Source organism: Sardina pilchardus, chromosome 15 (assembly GCF_963854185.1).
Source record: "Sardina pilchardus chromosome 15, fSarPil1.1, whole genome shotgun sequence".
In the NCBI taxonomy this organism is placed as follows: domain Eukaryota; kingdom Metazoa; phylum Chordata; class Actinopteri; order Clupeiformes; family Clupeidae; genus Sardina; species Sardina pilchardus.
Window position 1 is genome coordinate 2457074 of NC_085008.1, and position 15395 is coordinate 2472468.

Here is a 15395-nt window from a genome sequence, read left to right on the forward strand (position 1 = left end):
CAGCACGTTTATTCATACCACACAAAAAAAACACCACTACAAATAAACACTCTTTCTGTCGTGCTTGCGTGGGTTCATCTCAGCTGTGTGATGTGCCAGGGACAGGAAGCTGGGAGTGGGAGCGGAGCGCTACGCACCTGCGGTGACGCCGTTCTGCAGCGAGCCCTCGTAGAAGATGTTGGAGGGGAAGGCGCTGAGGGCGGGGTGCATGCGGTACTGCACCTGCAGGCGGATGGGCCGGATGCCCAGCACCACCAGCCGCTCAAACAGCGACTGGGACAGCCCCGCCTTCGCCGCCTTCTTGCACATCACCACCGGGCCCAGCTGGCAGTGGTCGCCCACCAGGATCAGCTGATGGAGCGGGAGGGAGGGAACACAGTTAGATGGACACGTGCTCTGGTACAACATTAGGTAAATGAAAATAGCCACGTCTTAACAGCAGGGCCTTTTGTCTGTTACTTTCTAACATCAGACATCTGTCAGACATCTGGACTCTGACAAAGATACAGAAGTGTTGAAATGCTAGTCCATTTCTGTTTATACTAGTAAAGACTGCTATTTTAATCAGCGTGCTCCTTCTGTTTGCACCAAGTAAAGACGGCAGTTGTAATCAGTGCGCTCCGGTCACTTTATTTGGTTGTAATGTCTGCAGACTTACAGCTGTGAAGCAGCTGATGTTGCAGATTCAACTGCATGGTGCGTGGAGTCCCACATTTACACATTGAGGAAGGAGAGCCCATTTTAGTTCAAGGCTACAGCTCTAGGTTCCCTCTTAATCTGCCCAAGATGACAACACTTGTAGGCTTGTGTGTCCAAACCACTAGTCCCAGGTCACGCTTCATTCCATTGCCAGGAACAGCATTTAGGGGTTGCAGGGTAGTTCCCATTTCTCTACAGATCAGGAACTCTTAAGTTCCTCAAAAACTTTTGACATACAGAGAGGTCATATAAGCATCTCATTATACTCTAGTCTGGTACACAGGCGATGCCCTGTGCTAAACCCGTACTGTTTTAGTGAGCGGTATGCTAGTCCGGTACACAGGCTATGCCCTGTGCTAAACCCGTACTGTTTTAGTGAGCGGTACTCTAGTCTGGTACACAGGCGATGCCCTGTGCTAAACCCGTACTGTTTTAGTGAGCGGTACGCTAGTCTAGTACACAGGCTATGCCCTGTGCTAAACCCGTACTGTTTTAGTGAGCGGTACTCTAGTCTGGTACACAGGCGATGCCACACAGGCTATGCCCTGTGCTAAACCCGTACTGTTTTAGTGAGCGGTAGAGCTAGTCTAGTACACAAGCTATGCCCTGTGCTAAACTCATGCTGTTTGAGTGAGCGGCCATAACGCCCTGGCGTGGCATGGCCTGGCGTGGCCTGGCGTGGGACTCGAGGTGGCGCGGCGGACGTACCTGCTTGGCTATGCCCTGTGCTAACTCATGCTGGCCTGGCGTGGGACTCGAGGTGGCGCGGCGGACGTACCTGCTTGGCTATGCCCTGTGCTAACTCATGCTGCCGTGGCGTGGGACTCCAGGTGGCGCGGTGGCGGACGTACCTGCTTGGCGCCGAGCACCACGGGCACCATGCACTCGGGCTCGGTGGCCTGCGTGCTCTCGTCGATGAGGATGGAGCGGAACTGCATCTTGGCCAGCCGCGGGTCGCCCGCGCCCACACACGTGCCGCAGATCACGTCGGCGTTCTGGAGGAGACCAGGGACACACATGCGCTCAGAAAACACATCACCACATATCTTACGGTGGAGTAGTACACACACACACACAATGCACTCAATCCATCAATACACACATACATACAATAGTACACCGTATTTGAGACGGCAGATATACACTGCTCAAAAAAATAAAGGGAACACTGGTTTATAGGAGTATAGCATCAAGTCAGTCACACTTGTGAGATAAAATTTGGTCAGTTATGTAACAGAGGTGGTTTGTGAATCAGGTTGACCTGCTTTGATGTCAACAAAATGTTCTACAGGTGTACTAGAGGGCCAACTGTGAGACGACCCCCAAAACAGGAATGTTTTTACAGGTGGTGGCACATGGTAATTTTCCCATCTTCATCCTTCTTGACTGATTTGGCACTAGTTTTGCATTTGGATAAGGTCAGTGTTACCACTGGTAGCATAAGCCAGTATCTGGAGCCTACAGAGGTTGCACAGGGTAGTCCAACTCCTTCAGATTGGCACACTAATACGTTCCATTGCCAAAATGACTGCTGTGTCTCCCCCTGCAGTCTCAAGAGCATGGAAGAGATTCCAGGAGACAGGCAATTGCTCTAGGAGAGCAGGGCAGAGTGGTTGAAGATCCTTAACCCAGTAGCAGGACCAGTATCTGCTCCTTTGTGCAAGGAGGAACAGTAGAAGCCCTACTAGAGCCTTACAGAATGACCTCTAGCAGGTCACTGGTGTGAATGTCTCTGGCCACACTGCCAGAAACAGACTTCATGGAGGTGGTCTGAGGGCCCGATGGCCTCTAGAGGGACCTGTGCTCCCTGCCCAGCACTGTGGAGCTCAATTGACATTTGCCATAGAATGCAATATTGGCAGGTCTAACACTAGCGCCCTGTACTTTTCACAGATGAGAGCAGGTTCACCCTGAGCACATGTGACAGACATTGAAGGGTCTGGAGGTGTCGTGGAGAACGTTATGCTGCCTGCAACATCATTCAGCATCATTCAGCATGACCGGTTTGGTGGTGGGTCAGTAATGGTCTGGGGAGGCATACCCTTGGAGGGATGCACAGAACAGGGCAGTGAACACAGGTCCCTCTAGAGGCTATCGGGCCCTCAGGTCAACCTCATAAAGTCCGTTTCTGACAATGTGGTCTGAGACATTCACACCAGCGGCCTGCTGGAGGTCATTCTGTAGGGCTCTAGCAAAACTCCTACTGTTCCTCCTTGCACAAAGGAGCAGATACTGGTCCTGCTATTGGGTTAACAACCTTCTACCACTCTGCCCTGCTCTCCTAGAGCAACTGCCTGTCTCCTGAAATCTCTTCCATGCTCTTGAGACTGCAATGGGAGACACAGCAATCTTTTTGGCAATGACAAGTATTGGTGTGCCATTCTGGAGGAGTTGGATTACCCTGTGCAACCTCTGTAGGCTCCAGATACTGGCTTATGCTACCAGTAGTAACACTGACCCTATCCAAATGCAAAACTAGTGAAAAATCAGTCAAGAAGGATGAAGATGGAAAAATTACCAGTTGCCACCACCTGTAAAAACATTCCGTTTTTGGGGGTCGTCTCACAGTTGGCCCTCTAGTACACCTGCAGTAAATTTCGTTGACATCAAAGCGGGTCAACCTGATTCACAACCACCTCTGTTACATAACTGTCCAGATCAATATCCCACAATTGTGACTGACTTGATGCTATACTCCTATGAACCACTGTTCCCTTTATTTTTTTGAGCAGTGTACACTACTGAACTAGAACCAGATCAAGCTTCTTCAGCATCACCACACGTTAAAGTTTTACTGAAGACCTTTCTAACGGCGTCTCATCAGAGGCCAGAGCACCCTCCGGAGCTCCAGGACTCACCATGAGCAGCTCTCTCTCTCTCTCTCTCCCTCTCTCTTACAGGACCCATCATGAACAGCTCTCTCTCTCTCTCTCTCTCTTTCTCTCTTACAGGACCCATCATGAACAGCTCTCTCTCTCTCTTACAGGAGAGGGGAGCAGGAGGACTCACCATGAGCAGCTCTCTCTCGGCGGTGCGCTTCAGCGCGCGATAGCGCTTCTCGTCCGCGGATGACAGCTCGCCTGTCTCGTCCTTCAGCTGCTGCAGCTTCTGCAGCTCGGGCATGCTACAGCAGGACACACACACACACACACGTGATAAAGTTACTCACTCGACACACTTAATCACACACCTAGGAGTTACACAGCACAAACTTACTCACACAGCACAAACTTACTCACACAGCACAAACTTACTGACACACCACAAAAAGGGGGGGTAACGCATATAAAGATTTTTATAAATCTCAACCGTTTTTTTTAAACCCACACATGAAGATAAAAAATCGTGCTCGGCTGCCCACGGAACACCCCACACACTACAGGATTTTCAGTCGCAAATATTAAACATGTTTACAATTTACGATTATCGGCACCGAACGTTTTCCGAGGCAATTGTCGGGAGAATTAACACACCACACACTACAAGAGAATCTAAGTAGAGCTTAGCTTAATCGGTCGTTTTCGGTCTGGTTGGAAGGGGGGGGGGGGGGGGGGGGGTGATCGGGGCAAAATCAGCCCGATTATCTTTATGTGTGTAGTGCCCCCCTTTACTCACACATGGCAAACTTACTCACATACCACAGACTTACTCACACATGACAAACTTACTCACACACCTTACAGCAGACTCAACACTCACACACGTAAATGCACTCATGCCATTAAAACACCACCTCACTGCAAAATCAGCAATTTCAGGGGAAACTGAGAGAGAAGTTCCATCAGAGAGAAATGACACGCTGTATACACAGTGAGCAACCCCAGCCAGAGCTCAGGTCTGTTTACACGGGGTCAACCAGGAGAGGGGTCAATGGGAGGTCATCAGAACAGCACCATTGAGAAACTTACATGAGGGACACGTTTCTACTTTGGCTGCTGTACATGTGACCTAGAGGTGTGTTCAAATGTTTTTCACATGTTTTCTTTGAACAGTTCAATAGAGTGCGTAAGTGTGATGTTACCTTTCCATAGCAACAGACTTCTGTTCTAAACAAACCAAATTCACAACAGGAAATCCTATGCTATGATTGTTTTACAGAAAAAGGAAAGTTTTTGCGAAAATTAATTTACAAGTTGACATCGGTTGACATTAGCTAACTTGCAATCATAGATTAGCCCAGCTTGCCGTTACATTATAAACTTTGTTTTTCATGCTAGCGTGAACTTCTCCTTTTAATACACCAGAAGAATACATAAACGCCTCGACATGATAGTGATTTTCACCGCTTGAAATTGATATATTTTCATTTTGAAAGAAACAGTGAGGCAATAGAAAATGCCATTTGCAGTTTGTTTGTTTAGAACTGGAAATCATGTTGCCAGGACAACGTGACATTTTCACTTACGCACTCTGAACGATTTGGTGTTAAAATTCCGTTGTATTGTTGCCTTCGTAAAACTCACGTCCAGTTGCGATTGTTTGCAACATTCGCCGAAAACTCAAGGCTAACGGAAACTGTTAGCAAACGTTTGCGAATCTGAATGCACCACTGGTGTCCCATTCCTGCCCAGGCTGAATGAGCTGCACGCGAGGGCGTGGGACTGACCTGTCCATGTTGCGGATCTGGTTGTGCAGGGCCAGGAAGGAGACGGGCGAGTCGATGGCCTCCCTGCTCTTAGCGCACAGACGCACCACCTTCAGGCCCGTCTGGTGGATCTTCTCCGTCAGCTGGTCCACCGCAATGTTACTGGGAGCACACACCAGCACCGGCCTGACACACACACACACACACACACACACACACACACACACACACACACACACACACACACACACACACACACACACACACACACACACACACACACACACACACACACACACACACACACACACACACACACACACACACACACACACACACACACACACACACACACACACACACACACACACACACACACACACACACACACACACACACACACACACACACACACACACACACACACCAGAACAGCCATATATAGACATTTCACTCATATTTACTGCAGACACTCATCAGAACAGCTGTACAGAGATAGATAGATAGATAGATAGATAGATACTTTATTGATCCCCAAGGGGAACATACATCAGAACAGCTGTAGACATTTCACTCCAATATTTACTGCAGGGTCAAGATGCTATAACTTGGGGCCGCCTGTTTAAATATGTTCTACTTTATTTGAATAAAATATCAGTTAAAAGTGTCCGACAGCATCTACCAAATCCAACTTACTTGAAAATAATCATTTAGACAGATATAAAAGGTGAAATTGTGTGGGGCTTTTTACAGCAACCCAAAGTCACCAGCACAAAACAAAAGTTTCAAAAGTTTAACCAACAGATCACCACTAGAGACAGAGGGCACACTCATATTAGTTTTTTTCTCTGTTCTCCTCAACACACACAAATGTAAAATTCCAATCTGGGGTGGGGGTTTTAAGGTGTGCTCTGCAGGACAGGTAAAAGGAGAAAGGCTTATTCCTGTATGAGTCACCAAACAGACACACGCCCGGTTGGGGCTGCGCTCTTAAGGCCCTTCAGTGGAATGGGCACGGCTCTACCGCTCCCTTTGGCCACACCATGGAGCGGCGTTTGTTAACCTAAGGGCCGTTAAGGTCAAGGTTATATTGTGCCACTGTCAATATAAAAGACTCAGGTCGATGATTAATGGGTGTTTGGGGACTGTTTAAATTTCCTCAGAAAAAGATTTGGAACCAGCTCAGCTTGTACGGATTTCTAATCTCAGTACAAAAATCAATAACGGTATCAGGAACCCCATGTTGTGATAAAATACACCAAAGTTTGGCACAAACGCTGCTAGCGTGTGGTTTGAGGTTTAATCATTTATTCATTCAGTGGGGACTGACGGGCTGCCAGTGAAGCCCACAGCAGGAGAGCCGACGCACGGACATCCTTACTCACCCATTGCCCTGCCTGGCCAGGTGATACACTATGGTGGCCGAGGTGACCGTTTTGCCCGTCCCAGGTGGCCCCTGAATGAGGCTTAGAGGACGCTGGAGGACCGTCTTCACCGCATACACCTGGAGAGAACACACAGGGATACAACTAAGCACACCTGGAGAGAACACACAGGGATACAACTAAGCACACCTGGAGAAAACACCACACAGGGATATAACTAAGCACACTGTTTAGAACGGAGTATTGTTTAGTCAAATTTTAATATATCATGGTCAAAAGATATAGCCGTAACATAGCTCCTCAACTCTAAATAGGTGGGCGGTCTGGTGCATTGGGTCTGGTCTGGCGTCGCGTAAAGTCACGTCACGGACAGTGAAAACTGATCTGAGTGTTGGGAGCTGTTCAGACTGACACACATCTGTCCAAATGCGATATCAAACTACCTCTCGGAGGTGGTTTCGATCCGTTTTGCAAAAATCGGATTTCATGTGATTTGTGACTTCAAAAGCGCCATCCGGCTCCTATCTGGATGGGCTAAAAATTGGATTTTGGCTGGCAGTCTTAACGCGGCCTAAGTGAACCTGGACCAAACCCAGAGGGATATATCTAAGCACTATGGCATGAGGGAGAGTGACATTGGCAGCTAATATCGCCATGGCGATGGCCAGAGGCACGAGTCCGGAGGCCAACTCCTGACATATCGCTGATTGGGATGACTCATGGAATGTCTCTCGTCCAATCAGAAATTAGTAAATATTTTGACTGGACCTAACTGTTGTATAACTTTTTTCTTATTCTACATCTGAAGCAACAGACATGCTCCAGCACCAGCATGCTTTCCTGCTGCGCTAGGGCTGAAGAGAGGGAGGGGGGGGGGGGGGGGAGGGAGGGGGCACCTGAGAGTGGTTCAGGTCGGGGAGGCCCTGGGCAGTGAAGCGCTTGGGCAGCTGGCATTTGATGATGACGTCCTCCACCTCGTGGCCCAGGAGCTTGTGGTAGATGTAGCCGGACACGGAGGTCTCGTCCACAGCAAAGGTCTTTAGGGCACTCTGCATTCTGTCCATACACAAAGCACAACAAACTGTTAGAAACATCCACAAGCATATAAAAAGCGTCTTTCAAAATGCACATTAAATATGTTACTCACCGATCAAAGGAGGTGGACTTCCACACAAAATCGACCTGGAAGTTGTGCGTGACTTCAATGGGTGCTCCAACGCTGCTTCGCAATTCAATCGCAATCTCATCTCCATAATCTGAGCAACGCGGTCAAGGACTGTGACTTTGGCTAGACCCCGCCCCCAAATCCAACACCAACAGTTCAAACACCTGACGAGTATACTACAAGTAGTATGCAACACCTGAGGAGTATACTACAAGCAGTATGCAACACCTGAGGAATATACTACAAGTAGTATGCAACACCTGAGGAGTATACTACAAGCAGTATGCAACACCTGAGGAATATACTACAAGTAGTATGCAACACCTGAGGAGTATACTACAAGCAGTATGCAACACCTGAGGAATATACTACAAGTAGTATGCAACACCTGAGGAGTATACTACAAGCAGTATGCAACACCTGAGGAATATACTACAAGTAGTATGCAACACCTGAGGAGTATACTACAAGCAGTATGCAACACCTGAGGAATATACTACAAGCAGTATGCAACACCTGAGGAGTATACTACAAGCAGTATGCAACACCTGAGGAGTATACTACAAGCAGTATATGCAACACCTGAGGACACAGAACACTTAACTACAATTTACTTTACTGCATTTTACTACAACTTACTTTACCCGTTGCGCCTGAAGTGAGACATTGTTCTGAGATCAACGAGAACTCCTGAAGCTACCTGGGTAAGCCAGTACCGTTGCTTCGTAGCATAGCCCTCAGCCTATAGCGCTACAGCTGGGTAAGATAGCCCTCAGCCTGTAGCGCTACAGCTGGGTAAGCCAGTACCGTTGCTTCGTAGCATAGCCCTCAGCCTATAGCGCTACAGCTGGGTAAGCCAGTACCGTTGCCTCGTAGCATAGCCCTCAGCCTATAGCGCTACAGCTGGGTAAGCCAGTACCGTTGCCTCGTAGCATAGCCCTCAGCCTATAGCGCTACAGCTCGTATTCTTGGCATATTCCCTCACATATGCCGTCTTTGCGGTGACCCCACATGAACTGAAAGGATACTGTCTGGCACTTTGATGACGTGTCCGATGCCTTTCCACAGCGGAGCCAGATCACCTTTATAGCGGAGACAGATCTCATCCCCCTGCATCAGCCGCATATCTAATCATAAACAAACACAAGTAGTAAACAGGAGGGACAAACAAACAAACAAACAAAAAGACAATTTTACTCCCAAATAACAATAATGGATGTGAACCACGGACATGCACTCCTAAACGAATGACTTACGCTGAACAGACACACAGACAAATGAAAGTTAAACTAAATAAATAATAAAAGATGCAGCATGATTGGCATGCGTGCGATGCAGGAGTCGAGGTAATGAGAGCAGCACAACCACAGGAGAGCAGGCAATAAAGCTGGATGAATTACCACCTGAGTCCGTCTTGGGTAATGAGAAATAAGCAATCCGCTTTTTATTCAGTCCCAGGTCCCACCTGACAGTTATATTGTCTTGGGTCTGTGGAGAAGTAATAAAGTTGTCAGTCAGTGCAGAGTGAGTGAATGATGCATTCTTCTTTGCTAGGTGCCAGTTCAGCCCCACTGCAGGCCATGTGGCAATGCCCACATTAAAAAAGACCTAATACATGCTGCCAATGAAATCAGCTCACTACTTAAGACACCTAACCAGTGCCAACAGTACTGGGTGTGTGTTGGTGCCATAAAGCAGATAGCGTTATGAAGTGCAGTTGTGCTGTTGTGCACTTCCTTCTACTAGAGACAGCTAGAGCATTAGAACTGAGGCAGAGATGTGCCACGCCTGGTATGCTATTGGATGCCCATCAGCGTCTGTGTTTACATGCACTTCAGTATCCCAGCTATGATGGGGATTTTGAAGTATTGTGGTTTAGTGTTTGCGCATGTAAACATCATGTCTCGATTTCAGAACCCCGGATAAGCCCTTATCCTGGTGTTGAGAAATCCAGTTATGCTAGCTGGAATACATAAGAAGCGGAGATACTGTTCCATGTATACTCCTTATCCCAGAGTGGCTAGCTACATACAGTGAGGAGAAAATGTATTTGATACCATGCTAAAGTTGCCTAAAAAGAGGAATATAAAATCGTCATTTGACAATTGATCTTAATGTCTTAATTCAAAAATTGAGTAAAAATAAAACCGCTAAGTACGCCAATTTTCTTTGTGATGGAAGAATGTTTCGTAAATAAATAAATGTTCTTCCTAAATGCTAGGGGGAAGTAAGTATTTGACCCCCAATGTAACCCTATGGGAATTCAACACATAGGGTTAACATAGGGGCGGGCAGATTTTTATTTTTTAAGGCCAGCTATTTTATGGATTCAGGATATTATGCATCCTGATAAAGTTCCCTTGGCCGTTGGAATTAAGATAGCCCCACATCATTACATACCTTTCACCATAGCTAGAGATTGGCATGGTGCTTTTTCCAGTAGGCCTATTAGCCTGTTTGATGCTCATTGAGCTCAATGCAAATCAAACAGGCTAATAGGCCTACTGGAAAAAGCACCATGCCAATCTCTAGCTATGGTGAAGGGTATGTGATGATGTGGGGCTATTTTAATTTCAAAGGCCAAGGGAAATTTATCGGGATGCATAATATCCTAGATCCATGAAATAGCTGGCCTTTAAAAATAAAAATCTGCCTGCCCCTATGTTAACCCTATGTGTTAAATTCCCATAGGGTTACATAGGGGGTCAAATACTTCCTTCCCCTAGCATTTAAGGAAAACATTTATCTATTTACGATACATTCTTCAATCACAAAGAAAATTGGTGTCCTTGGCGGTTTGATTTGTACTAATTTTTTGAGTTAAGGCATTAAGATCAATTGTCAAATGATGATTTTATATTCCTGTTTTAGCAGGGTATCAAATACATGTGCTCCTCACTGTACATAGCACTCTATTGCTGCTAACCGGGATGCTAATATTTATCATGCATAAAATATAACAAATATAATATAATAAAGGGATATTAATGACCAGGGTCTCTGTGTTCATAATATAAACAACATATTACAAATATTATCAAAACCAGAATAAGCCTGATAACTGGGACACTTAAGTCCATGTAAACTCAGTCCACTGTGGAGTTGTACCCGTGGGTGGTGGCGTACAGTACCTGGGACTCTTTAAGCTTCTTGTCATAGTCGGCCTCGAGCTTGACCAGCGGGCCGAAGATGTTCTGGTACTGGTAGGCGTCCTCGTAGCGCAGCAGCACGTGCTGCGGCTCCTCGTCCACTCCCGGCTTCTCCAGGTCCTCCAGGGTCGCCGTGGGATTGTCCTGAGAGCCCGACACATCAGAGGGATTATTCAAAGCTTACACTCTTGACCAAGTGTCTAACCAACTCCAGTATAATGTTAATAACTTAACCACCAAATAATCTGATTGCAATACAATGGACATGCTGAACTGGCGTCCTGAATAATGCTGGCTTGTTTTAAAAAGCATTTATCTTGATTATAAACAAATGCTTTTCAAACTTCAGCCCAGCAATCAACCCATCTCCAACGCCAGAGAACGCCACCACCAGAGAGGGCTGTGGTCAGCTGCGGTGAGCGGCGGTGAGCGGCGGTGAGCTGCGGTGAGCGGCGGTGAGCGGCGGTGAGCGGCGGTCTCACCTTCCAGAGCTCCTCCAGCTTGTTGATCTGCTGGGCGGCGATCTGGCGAGCGCGGAGCTGCTCGTGCTCAGAGGGGATCTTCACCAGCCAGGACAGGAAGCAGCGGTCCTGGATCAGCGGCTGCCACTGAGAGCTGTCCCAGTTGATGTCCTTCAGGCTGCTCTGGCTCGCACACGGCTGCCTGTGTGTGGAATAAAACGACACTTTGCTTTAGTCAGAACAAATCACACTACTGTCTGACTTACATCGCTGCCACTACATTCACTGTACACTCAGCCAACCAAGACAACACCCCGTGAGCGTCCATGGAACTCACCTGCACAGGAGCACGACCACCGAGTCGGCCTTGGCTGGGATGAAGCCGAGGAGGAAGACGTTGCGGCAGCCGCAATTGTAGCACTCCAGCACAGTCTCTCCCAGGGGTCCGTCCTTGTGGAGCGTCACCTCCTTGCACTTGGCTCTCACCAGGTGGTTCACAATGTGGCTGCAACACAGAATCAATAATGATTCATCTCTGAGCTGAAGCTGCCTAAATGGCTGTGGACGTAATAGACTTTGATTCCAGCATGCACTGTACCTTCCAGAAGTGTTGCCTCGTCCATTGCAGAACCACTTCTTGCTTGTGTTGCAGTACACAACACATGCTGGGTCATGGATCCCACAGTAGCTGTGGAAAGGAAATTACAGGAAGTTAAAGCATAGTGGTGTTGATAGATAGATAGATAGATAGATAGATAGATAGATAGATAGATACTTTATTGATCCCCAAGGGGAAATTCAAGAATGGTGGTAAATGATGGTAATGGCAACACAAATCCCACATTAAATTCAAAAGAAAAAAAGATCCCATTACAAAAGTATTAACCCATAGGCTACATCACAACAACATTACAGGCTACTTCAGGCCTATAGGGATTTGAGGATTTTTTGTATCACCAAATATTCGACATGAAGAAACGAAACCTGACCTGCAGGCATGCAGTGGGAGATCCTTGGTGTAATAAGCATCCTCCTCATCTTCTTCAAAGTTCAGTTCCGCTAAAAGTTGACTTGTTTTAGCAACAGAGTCATCAAGTGGTCCATTCTGTAAAACTTCGTCGGGGCCATTTACCTAAACAAACACACAGAGTTGATATCATGTTATCTAACAGAAAGTCAATAGACAGCCCATTCAGAACAAAATAAATATCTGAACACGTCTGGCTTCAGAGAGGCTTTCTCGGCATACATATTTCTGCTATCCAACGTTAGCCATCCCAGTAGGCGGCAGGCGCAATGTGGTTTCACTGGGGCTATGATACCTAGCTAGCAGCGTGCTATCTATAGCAATGCTGTCGATATGTTGGCTAGCATAGCTCACCTGCTGCGCGGCGCTAACGTTATCTTTTGATAAGCGGATATCTATCATTTTCAGTTGAGATAAAAACGCCAAATGCATTACCACTGCCTTATAAAAATGTAATTGTTTTCAAGCAAGGTACCTTACAGTTAATGGTCGCTAGTGTTAGATTAGTGTTAACATTAGCTATGAGCCAAGCGCTTGCTAGCAACTACCTTATGCTAATCTAGATTTGGAGAGCAAAGAAGGTAAACATTAGCCCGTAAGGAATATTACAAACCTGATTATCCAGCTGACTCTGAGTTTGGCCTTGAGTCTGCGTTTGACTAGGCAATGTAAAATCAGTGAATTCATATTCAGAGCCTTGAGTGTCAGCTCCGAGCAACTCAGTTTCCTCGGTATCCAGGAAGGTTAGAGTCTGAGAACTCGGCCCATACGCTTCCACACTCATCTTCACAAGTTGACAGTGGTTTGCAAGACACTGTTGTATCTATACACGGGGTTATTTAAATCCGCCACTAGCTATTTTATCTTTTTATCGCAGACGATAACTTGATCCGATCGAGAAACCCCAGCATTTATAATCTAGTAGGCAAGCTAGATTCGAACACAAACAGAATTTGGAATCACAAGAAAATAAACGGAAAGCTCGGCTCGAGGTCTTCTTTCACTCCAGTGACGAACTTCCTAGCGCCATGCTCCGGACATGCGTACATAAACCACAGCTTGTCTATGTGCATTCACTCACCTAGCACCTAGCATCTGAATACAGGGATCTAGCTAGTTGGTACAGGGTGCATTATATCCCTATTGTTCTACGTAGAATCACATAACTTACGGTCCTGCAATGGTGAGTAAGCAATAATTCGCATTTAATACACCCTATTTAGTGCAAACAGCATATACCCTGGGGAGGGCAGGATTGTGAGCTAGCCAGCTAATTTTTACTGGCTAACTTGTGGCTAGCGCACAATGCTAATGGGGGCATACGATTGTTAACCTTTTACTGACATTAGTGATAGCCATATACACATTTACACATACTGGTGGCTCATACGCTTCCAATTAGCATGTGTTAAATATAACCTAATGTGTCTTAGCCCTCTTGCTGCATGCAAGACATGGATAATGTGTCACCTACTTAGCAGTACATGCTAAGGGTTAGCTGCATACACATAAGGAGTTGATGATGCTTGTATCAAATTCTGTCATCTAAGTAAATGTGTTTTTCGTCCACAGCTACCTCTATCTTTGTTGAAGACCGCGCAGAACCACCCAATGGTACGACATACTTTTCATATCACTGATTATAGTAGTGGTGCTATGTAATGTCTACTGGAGTAAGATACTTAGCAGTGTAGCCTTTGTATGTGATTTGTTGTCTCAGATTTTTACCCAGATTATGGAATATAGGGCTTCTATACACTTTGATATAACTGCTGTTATGTGCATAAGTACAGTAGCCTACAATTATATTTCTTGAATGAAACAATTCATCAATATGATGGCGAGCTGTGTGTGGGTATGTTGCTGTTGCCTTATTCATAACCTCAGTGAAAAGCTCTCCATAGCCTTAAAGATTGTGTGTTGGTGACGTTGTCTTAATCTTGATTGTTGATTGTCCACTGTGGTAAATATCCTACCTATTGCACATTTCTTGTGTATATTTCAAATGACACGGATATGAGCCACCGAGAATGTCAGATAATTGGTGTAAGTGGAAGAGAATGAGATGCTGAAGGGCAATAGCAGTTTTAAGTGGCATACTCAGTAATCGGGAAATTACCCAAATAAAACATGATCTCACTCTATTTTGAGCTTAGATATCCAAGTTCATGTGGTAGATTGGTACCTCACCCAATATGCCAGAGCAGAGGGCCAGCAGATCCTCGCTCCCTCTGTAGATCACTGGACATTACAGTGCCCTGGGGTCCGCTTTAGTCCCGTTCTAATGGTTGTATTATCAGGCAATGCGTGGATATGAAATGATGATGTACAGCCACATCTGCTCCTCTGGACTCTGAGTCTAGCGATGACATGACATGTCCATTTCTGTATGAAGAGTTCAGATGCAAAACCCTATAAACGCCACCTCTGTCAAAAATGACGTAACGATGGTGTGTGAATGCCCTCCACACACCGTATGCGCTAATTCTTAAATATCAGCTGATGTCACAAATAATTTGCTTCAAAACCTGCTAAATACCACTCTCTTTCTGGTCGGAAATATCGATAAGCTGTAGTAGCCTGATTTAAAGAAATGCTTGTTGAAAAGAAAAGGGGTCAGACATATTTAGAGGGTTTTGAATCTGAGCTCTTCATATCCAGTCGTTGGTATCTACAGTATAGGGGCCTAGTGAGGTGAGTCAGCTCACAGTGATGTGACTCTGTGTTGCCTTTTGTTTCTAGTTGGTGGAGCTGAAGAATGGAGAAACCTACAACGGCCACTTGGTCAGCTGTGACAACTGGATGAACATCAACCTAAGAGAAGTCATCTGCACCTCCAGGGTAAGTGTGTGGCTCTGATATAGCTTTACTTTATATGGCAGCTTTGTTTTTTAATTGGACACATCATGTGAAGAAGGTTCCTC

The 15395-nt window shown here is 46.2% G+C and overlaps 2 protein-coding genes across 2 annotated transcripts in view; one reads left to right on the forward strand and one right to left on the reverse strand.

The window, feature by feature from the left end:
• Positions 1 to 13492, reverse strand: part of LOC134102697 (regulator of nonsense transcripts 1-like) — a 21490-nt gene extending 7998 nt beyond the window's left edge. The window contains exons 1-15 of the mRNA XM_062556889.1: positions 13085 to 13492; positions 12434 to 12576; positions 12043 to 12132; positions 11782 to 11949; positions 11466 to 11646; positions 10966 to 11127; positions 9235 to 9322; positions 8863 to 8961; positions 7817 to 7925; positions 7566 to 7725; positions 6670 to 6788; positions 5306 to 5470; positions 3709 to 3823; positions 1551 to 1694; positions 138 to 351 (exon numbers count right to left, since the gene is read on the reverse strand). Of these exons, the coding sequence (XP_062412873.1) occupies positions 138 to 351; positions 1551 to 1694; positions 3709 to 3823; positions 5306 to 5470; positions 6670 to 6788; positions 7566 to 7725; positions 7817 to 7925; positions 8863 to 8961; positions 9235 to 9322; positions 10966 to 11127; positions 11466 to 11646; positions 11782 to 11949; positions 12043 to 12132; positions 12434 to 12576; positions 13085 to 13255 (2128 nt within the window). The 5' untranslated portion in view covers positions 13256 to 13492. The remainder of the gene's footprint in view (positions 1 to 137; positions 352 to 1550; positions 1695 to 3708; positions 3824 to 5305; positions 5471 to 6669; positions 6789 to 7565; positions 7726 to 7816; positions 7926 to 8862; positions 8962 to 9234; positions 9323 to 10965; positions 11128 to 11465; positions 11647 to 11781; positions 11950 to 12042; positions 12133 to 12433; positions 12577 to 13084) is intronic.
• lsm4 (LSM4 homolog, U6 small nuclear RNA and mRNA degradation associated) overlaps positions 13479 to 15395 on the forward strand; it is a 5301-nt gene continuing 3384 nt past the window's right edge. The window contains exons 1-3 of the mRNA XM_062556891.1: positions 13479 to 13654; positions 14044 to 14085; positions 15214 to 15312. Of these exons, the coding sequence (XP_062412875.1) occupies positions 13652 to 13654; positions 14044 to 14085; positions 15214 to 15312 (144 nt within the window). The 5' untranslated portion in view covers positions 13479 to 13651. The remainder of the gene's footprint in view (positions 13655 to 14043; positions 14086 to 15213; positions 15313 to 15395) is intronic.